Source organism: Tachysurus vachellii, chromosome 18 (assembly GCF_030014155.1).
Source record: "Tachysurus vachellii isolate PV-2020 chromosome 18, HZAU_Pvac_v1, whole genome shotgun sequence".
NCBI lineage: Eukaryota > Metazoa > Chordata > Actinopteri > Siluriformes > Bagridae > Tachysurus > Tachysurus vachellii.
The window spans coordinates 8651003-8659576 of NC_083477.1; the positions used below are offsets into that span (position 1 = coordinate 8651003).

Consider the following 8574-nt stretch of genomic DNA (forward strand, 5'->3'; position numbering starts at 1 on the left):
CAAGGCATTTTTAAATAAATTACAGGTCACCTATTCACCCATTAGTTCTATTTATCTATGTAGAAATGATTACAAGTGATTACAAAATGATCAGGAAGCAGATATTATGGTCATGGAGCATGTTCTAGTTAAGGTTGTTTATCCCTTGTCAGTGGATATTAAGGCCCAGTGCAGATCTCTTGCCTGTCCCTTCTGGTGCCAAGGCTGTTAGAATATACAGCATAGTATTGTCACTAAAGGCTTCACCTTTCATTAGCTCTTTTATAAATGCTTGCTCATCAAAAAGTATAAAAATGAGTTGTGACTGACTGCATTCGTGCAGCTGGTAACGCTGCTATTTCTCAGCTCCCCAGTTGTGTCTGTGTGGGTTCTCTGGTTTCCTCCTACAACATGCACGTAGGTGGACTGACTAAAGTAAATTCGGTTTGAGTCAGTGTGTGAATGTATGTGTGTGTGTGGTGCCCTTATATGGATCGGTGTATCGTTCAGGATATGAGAATTATTGCAGTGTGTTGGGTATGTTTTAATACATTAGTGTCTTCATTCATATGAGATAATCTGTGGAATTGTGGAAATGTGCAATAAATCAATGATGCTGGTTCAGTCCAGCATCAAGAGCCAACTTTACTAATCTTCTTCAGCAATGTATCCAGTCCACTTATAACTGGGTTAAGTGAGTTTTACAGTTCTACTGTCTCATCTATATGCTCTCTTGTGAATGTGTGCATCAATGAAAATATAAATCTAGAGACAGTTACCATTTTATTGTGGCATGAAGTGGATTCAGTATTGTTGAATTAATTGTATAACACATTTGTTGGATCAAAGAAGAGTTGCCATTGGATTTGCTTGCTGAAGCAATCTAGAACAATATCATTCGTCATGAAAAAGTTCATCAGTTCATCTCCCTGTGCCTAATGTCTATTTTTATTTCCACACATTACCAAACACTGAGGCTAGTCTGTATTGTTAGAGACACACCCAAAATGACGTTGCCTCTAAACTCGTCATCATCGCTATCATCATCATTTAGACACCTGCAAGTCTACTGGATTTGGTCTCTAGTGTAATACGCTTATTATTCATATCACTTGGGTCATAAATCTGTCAGCGAGGGCAAAGTGCAGCCCTCCCTGATAAAACGCTGTGGTATAACACTGTATAATCCATATGGATATATGAGCCTCGGAAAGAGCAAGAAAGAACTCAAACACAAGAGGACACATTCAGAAACACAAAACCAGGGCCAGGTGAGTGCTTTGTCTTCTTCCTTTTCTCAGCTTGGTCTGGCTAAACTTTCACAACAGTCATGGTCACAGTAGGGGCTTGTAAACCGTTTAAATGTATATGGAAGATAAATATATATGCAAGAATGGTCAAGAATGAATAATGATTGGTTTGGAAGTTAACACACAATATTTCAACAAATGGTGATAATCAAGTTTTACCCAATTTTTCCTATATTACTGTGCGTAATGTATCATTTGTATAATCTAAGCATGTACTATATGGCAAGTTGTCTGAGGCCCGGTCTGGGTGGAGGTACCTAGTTCAGTCATCCAATGACGTGAAATAGTTCTATGATGAAACTATAATAGATGGAGGTTATAGATAAAAAACGGAGGATAGATTATTCCTGGGTTTAAGGAGAATTCCAGGCTAATGCTATAATTTACTCAATACTGTAATCTGTTCACAAAACATTGGCAATTTATGTAATAAAGATTTATGGAATAAATACCATTTTTGCACCTATCAAATTTTTATTTTTAATATTTACCTTTTTAATCTGTGTGAACAAATTACTAAATTTAATGTAGTACTAGATTTACTACATTACTACATTTAAATATAATTTATGCTCAGGTCAGATTTTGCTTGTTTGGCTGCACTACACCAATTTTTATGCATTGGACACCATGAATAAGTGATACTAACTTAATAGTAAACTTGACTTTATTTACAAAAAGATAATCAGCTTTTGATTTCTCTGTCATTTTATTTGTGGGGTGGAAGGATTTTTTTTTTTTGCCTAATCTATCTAACAGTGATTAAAGTTATAACTGTGAGTTTTATGTTGTCTGTTTTCTAAAATACTGACACCTCAGTATTGGCACATTATTTCCCGTTATTGCTTGTGTTCTAGCAGCTATAAACTGTTGGTTTCTCACCAGCCTCTATAGTTTCCTCTCTCTTTAAGTTCCTTAGAGACAACCTCAACAGGCCAATTTTACACATTTTTTTAAAAAACATTTTATGTGGAGCGTTGACCATGCTAACAGTAATAAAGTATAAATCTGCATTAAAGTCAGAGATATTCCCAGAAGTTCACCTTCTGAGATCACAGACTGTTATGAGATCACTTTGTATGGCATTAAAAAACCATCAAAGACATTTTGAATAAATTACGTGTCAATTTATCTATGTAGAAAATACAATTAACAAAGATTACAAATGATTACAAAACAATCAGGAAGCAATTGAAATACCTCATATGGTATATTAGTATCCTGCTGTGTATGGTTTTGCGCAGCATGTTCTGAATAATGTCATTTATCCCTTGTCAGTGGGTTTTAGGAGCCCAGTTCTCCTATAGATCTATTGCCTGTCCCTCCTGATGCCAAGTCAGTTTAAATATACAGTATAATATTGTCACTAAAGGCTTCAAAAACACAAAATATAAAAGGTACACTGCACAATGGTTATAACTGAACCATAGCCAAATATTTTTAAATAAGCAGTCTATGGAAACTAAAGGCCAGGATGTGTTATATACACTTATTTTAATATTCCTCAATAGATCATTTCCATAATATAACTAAATGCTCAATCATTAAACACTAATCCAGTGTATAAATTCAAATCACAGTCTGGAAAGTTCTCCTTGCCTTCTATCAAAGTACAAAAAAGTTTTCAATATCAAACGACTAAAAATAATATCACTACAAAAACAGCCAAAAAATAAAAAAAGTCCAATTTCACAGAAGTCACTGCCATGTCAAAAAAAAGGCTTGAGCTTCATGCTTATCAAAAGAGCCTCAAACTGACTGCAAATATCTTCTTTCCAGATATAATTCCAGTAGAGTGAAGTACATGCTTTGATCCACAGATTTTCTTATCTGCTCTTCAATTCCCCACGCCAGACCTTAAGCTGTTTGAGTGTATAATGGGTCAAAGAGTACACTATCTAATGTCAAATATAGCTCCTCCCCCTTTTCTATTCTTACCTACCATGCCATGCCCTAATAACGCTTAGCCAATGAAAATAAATAAAACAAAAATTAGGCAAACTACTGGTTACAAAACATTATAGATATTGAATTTTGTTTTGCCCTGTACAAGATTCATTCACATTAAAACCAACAGAATAAAATCAAACGATTTAGCTGAGCAGACAAGTTACTGCCTAAAGTTAAGATTTCTGGAACATTTAGGATTTGAAAAATTTCTTTTGGCCCCCAAATTGCTCTCTGACATTTTCACACAAAGCTGGAAAAGACACTGATCTTTGACTATCTATTACATTACATGTTCAGTCAAATATTACTCAACATTCTTGTTAACATTCTGACAAAGGACAGACATAAAAAGCATTTCACTACACGTTGCACTGTGCATGATTGTGTATGTGACAAATATAATGTTATAATGTTATTTGTGTCAAATAAATCAGATGTCCACATTTACTGAATGTGTTTAAGTCATGAGTGCAGTGTATGTGATTGACAGTATTAGGGAACTAAATACTGCCAAGTTACCAGACAAACTATTAATGCATCTATTGCAATATAGCTCATCAGGGCAGTGGTGGTCAGCATTTAAGGCTCTGGGTTACGGATCAGAAAGTTAGTGTCAAGCCCCAACACTGCCACACACCCACTGTTGGGCCCAAGCCCCTTAACCCTCTCTACTCAAGTGGTACTGTATAATGGCTCTGTCCCCAAATTCCCAACAATCTGGGATATGCAAAGAAAACAATTTTACTGAGATATTGAGATTTCTTCTTCCTCCTCTTCTTCTTCTTCTTCTTCTTCTTCTTCTTCTTCTTCTTCTTCTTCTTCTTCTTCTTCACAATGTTCACCTTGATTCGTACACAAATGACACAAACACAACTTTGATAGTTTCTTCATTGAGCTCCCATGGCCTTGTGTAAAGTGATGTAATGAAATGTAAATGCAAAGGGATGTAAACACCTGTTCAAATCTGTTGTCTTGTTGATCTGCTTCTTCTTCATCATCCTTACTCAGGATGTTTAGTGTTTTTGTTAGTTTTTTCTGTTTTGTGTTTATCAAACACTATCAGTTTTTACCGGGGATGAACTGCTGAATATGTGACAGAACACACCACAAAATCTCCTATCGGTTTTCCATTATTCGGACGTTCTGCTAAACATTGTAGTTGATGGAGAAGCGGCGCTGATCAAACACTTCAAGACGCGCAGACGGGGGAAGCGAGCCGGTGCGCACGTGAAGCTTAGACAGCGCGGATTTCGAATGACGCTTCATAGCATCCACCTGGCGAACCTCCGCTCTCTACCTAACAAAACGGACGATTTTTCACACTCTTCTGCATTGTGTTTCACGGAAATCTGTCTAAGAGACGCCACGCCGGACAGCGCGCTACATCTGCCGCACTTTCAGCTGTTCAGAGCTGACCGATGGTGTAATGATATAACAGTGTTTAACAAGATGTGCTGTCCAGATTTTCATGAACTGCAAGCCGTTTTACTCGCCTCGGGAGTTTCTCTCGTTCATTCTTGTGAGTGTTTACATTCCACCGCAAGCGCACGTGAGCCTAGCTTTACAAAAACATCAGATTAGAGGGACAAAACAACAACACCTGCAGTCCCCACACTCACCGTCATGCACAGCACTGTAGTGAGACACTGAAGTGAGACACATCACATTGACACCACTGTTAAAAAGGCCAGACAAATGTTGTACTTCTTTAGCCAGCTGAGGAAGTTTAACCTGCTACAGGAGCTGCTGAAACTCAGCCGTCATCGAGTCTGTTCTGTGCACTTCAATACCTGTCTGGTACAAGATCAGACATCAGAAGATTACAGAGAACGGATCAGACTGCTGAAAGGATTATTGGTGCTCTCCTACCCACCTTTCAAGAACTCTATATATCCAGAGAAGAAAAAGGGCTCAGAAAACCACTCTGGATCCCTCACATCCAAGTCATCCACTTTAAACTTTTACTAACAGAACCCCAAATACCAGCACAACCAGTCACAAGAACAATTTCTTCCCCCAGGAAATCTACCTCATGAACAGTTAAATGTTCACACTATTATGCAATAACAATGTGCAATAACCTACATTAAATTGTTACCACCTCCATCCTAGTACACTCCTGTATCTCATTCTATTCTATTCCATTCTATAGCACAACTATACATGCAATGTATTTATTTTTGAATTTATTTCTTAATTTTTTACGTTTTTTTGTTGTTGTTGTTTTATTATCTTGTTATCTCTGTGTACTGCGTATGACACCAAAACAAATTCCTTGTATGCGCAAGCATACTTGGCAATAAAACTCTTCTTGATTCTGATTCTGGTTCTTTTATCTCATTAGATTCTTTGCTTTCTGCCTGATGATTGCTAATGGGCAAATCACAGTCATTTGACATATTTAGGAGAAACAAGATGATAACTATTACATGCAATAAGAGACTATTACACTTTGTTTCAACAGGCAATTTGATTGGTCCATCATGTGGGCATGGGCACTACTTCCTGTTATCTTTGCAGTGTTCGGCATGCTAGGCATCTGGACTGTGTATGTGTCTGTTTTCTTCTCTATTTTTTCATTTCTGTGAATGATGTACATCCGTTTGTATCACTACTTTGTGGTATGTTTGTGTTTTTACATGCCAGGTTTGGTTTAGCCGTGTCCAATGAGACAGTAAATCTGACAGTCGAGTTTCCATACATCAGGTGATTATAATTTGACCTACATGGCATACCATCCTTAATCTTCTTTACGTTTTGTAATTGGTTACGTGACTGGTATTATTTCTCTTAGTACGTGTGGCACATATAACCCTCAGAGCTGTCTCTTCTCCCAGATATGCAACATCTGCTCTGTACTAGGTGAGTGCTTCTCAATCTTTCTCTCTGTCTTTCTTACTATGGTTCACCCACTTCATTCATTCATTTATTTATTCAGTCAGCCTCTCTCTCTCTCTCTCTCTCTCTCTCTCTCTCTCTCTCTCTCTCTCTCTCTCTATCTCTCTATCTCTCCAACTCTCTCTCTCTCTCAGCTCTGTGGGTTGTGATAATAAGGTTCCAGCAGGTGAGGGATTTGAATTGTGCATCATATGTAAACACAGCCAGTCTGATTCTGGGGTTCATTTCATCAGTAGGAATTTCCATCCTGGGAAACTTCCAGGTTTGTTCTACTGTCCTATTTGTTCATGAAAAAAGAAAGAAAAAGAAGTTCTTGCCTGTTCTTTCCCATCTTCATTGTGTGTTTGATCGTTGACTTTTCTCATTCTTAGCAATCAGTGGTGATGGGTGCTCACTTGTTGGGCGCCTTTCTGGCATTTTTTGTGGGTCTAGCATACTTCTGGCTTCAGGTGTGGCTCACTTACCATGCAAAACCATCACAAGACAAGAAGTGGGTGGGGCCTGCACGGATCATCTTCTGCAGTCTTTGCACTTGCTTGGTTGTTGCCAGTATCCTTTAAACTGCCATTGCAAATAACAGTGTTAAATATAACTGAGTTGTATTTGTGACAGTTAGAGCTTTGGGAGTTAGAGAGAATTTACTTGGTCCTAATAAAAATATGCATCATTAATCAGCTTTCAGACAAGAAACAAAGAAAGAAAGATGGCTTAGACTTAAGAAGCAATAACATGACTAGATGTTATAATCACATTGTGTACAAATGTAATCATCTTCTTTGTATTGTTTCTGTCTGTCCCATTCCAATACACACAAACTCCCTGTTTTGAACCTTAATTCCTTTCCAACAGTGTCTGTGCTCCATAACACAGGCTACAGATCTGCATCTGCCATGTGTGAGTGGGCTTTGGTCATGTGCTTCTTCATGCTATTTGGCATTTTCTCTGCAGAGTTTCGACACATTGACTTCCATAAATTACACGTACAGAAGGGGTTCAGCGAATTTAACCCTGAACTTCCACCACAGGAAAGTAGCGAGGTGGAAATGACAGGACAGTTAACCAACACACAAACACCTGTTGCCAAAGTGAAAGTGTGACCTGGAGTATGGATGCAAAGGTTTATAATATCGTATCATGTGGGTTTAAGCTACTAATATGGACCTAATGTTTTAGACAAAGAGAACTTATAATCAACTTTTATTAAAGATGTCCAATTTATAAACCCAACCCATTCTTTCCAGCTTTGACTGATTCATAAGTCTAGCTACTCATATTTGCTGATATTGATATGTTTATTTCTTCCTGAAATAATAAATGATGTGTTTGCTGTGCTTTGATTGATGTCACTCAGTTTATACAACCAAAATAACTCAAATCTTTTGCCAATTCCAGATCAGCATCTTTTAACGATCAGCGTCTAGCAAACAGTACAAAACAGAAGGCCAAAAATGCAAAAATGGGATTTTTCACAACCAAGACCTATTCAATAGACTTTTCAAAACCAATAAGCATACCCACAGTACCTTAGGCAGATTATTGACTATGGTTCTAACTTTTTAAATAGCAGTAGAGGGTGTGATAACAAATGTACAGTTCGACAATTGTGTATTGATGAGGAGGTTGTTGTCCTCAAAGACCACATGGAATTGGTATCTCCTCTATTCTCAATTATTTGTGTAATATATATGATCCTATTATTTATATGATCCTGAAGCATATTATTTAGTAACTGCTATCAAATGATAGTAGAATGGCTTTTGAAATATATACTTACGGGTTTAAAATCAGCAGTATAAGGTAGCTGTAGAAAGTAGCTTCCCATCGGGCTATTAACACTACAACAGGGTGTCCAATCTTATCGGAAGAGGGTCAGGTTTCATACAAATCAAGTAGGACGCACACCTGATTCCACCTGTTTAATCAGATAATCTTGGCATTCAATAGACTCTGGTATGGCTTCTGCATTGTTGAAATGAAAACCTGCACCCACACTTGACATTTCTGTATAATAGTGGACACCCCTGCCCACTGTGACTATGAATATAGCATATTATATAATAATATCTAATTATATTATAATATAGCTTTGGTGTGTGTTTATCTTAGTCACATATAAGCTGCTGTACTGTGATATAGTAACTGTTACATAAATCAAATATTAAATGAAACCACTTTAATAAGAACATATGATCTTTGTGCTGTACTTTATTGATGTATGTAATATACATATGCTATATCACTGTACCTGAAATGATCAAGTATCAGCTAAAACCTAAATAGTCTAATTTGGCAAAGTATGTGATGATTGTGATTAGTTACGCAGTTTGCAAAATTCTTAATGTATTAACTTAAAGAAAGATTTCGGATTTGTTTAGCGATTAAATTTTAACTAATAATTCAATAAATAACCTAATGCTTTCCAATTCAAACATAATTT

The 8574-nt window shown here is 37.0% G+C and overlaps 1 protein-coding gene across 1 annotated transcript; it reads left to right on the forward strand.

Annotated features, from left to right (window-relative positions):
* The first annotated feature begins 1092 nt into the window (after positions 1-1092).
* Positions 1093-7468, forward strand: tmem150b (transmembrane protein 150B). The gene is made up of 7 exons (XM_060892417.1): positions 1093-1250; positions 5704-5787; positions 5886-5945; positions 6034-6101; positions 6272-6399; positions 6509-6686; positions 6987-7468. The coding sequence occupies exons 2-7, from the start codon at positions 5723-5725 to the stop codon at positions 7232-7234; spliced, it is 747 nt and encodes a 248-aa protein (XP_060748400.1). The 5' UTR covers positions 1093-1250; positions 5704-5722; the 3' UTR covers positions 7235-7468.
* Positions 7469-8574: the final 1106 nt, after the last annotated feature.

Coding starts and splice junctions, on each gene's coding strand:
- tmem150b (XM_060892417.1), top strand. CDS start 5,723: ATGTGGGCATGGGCACTACTTCCTGTTATCTTTGCAGTGTTCGGCATG. Junction 6,102..6,271: donor CAACATCTGCTCTGTACTAG/GTGAGTGCTTCT, acceptor TCTCTCTCTCAG/CTCTGTGGGTTGTGATAATA. Junction 6,687..6,986: donor CACTTGCTTGGTTGTTGCCA/GTATCCTTTAAA, acceptor CCTTTCCAACAG/TGTCTGTGCTCCATAACACA.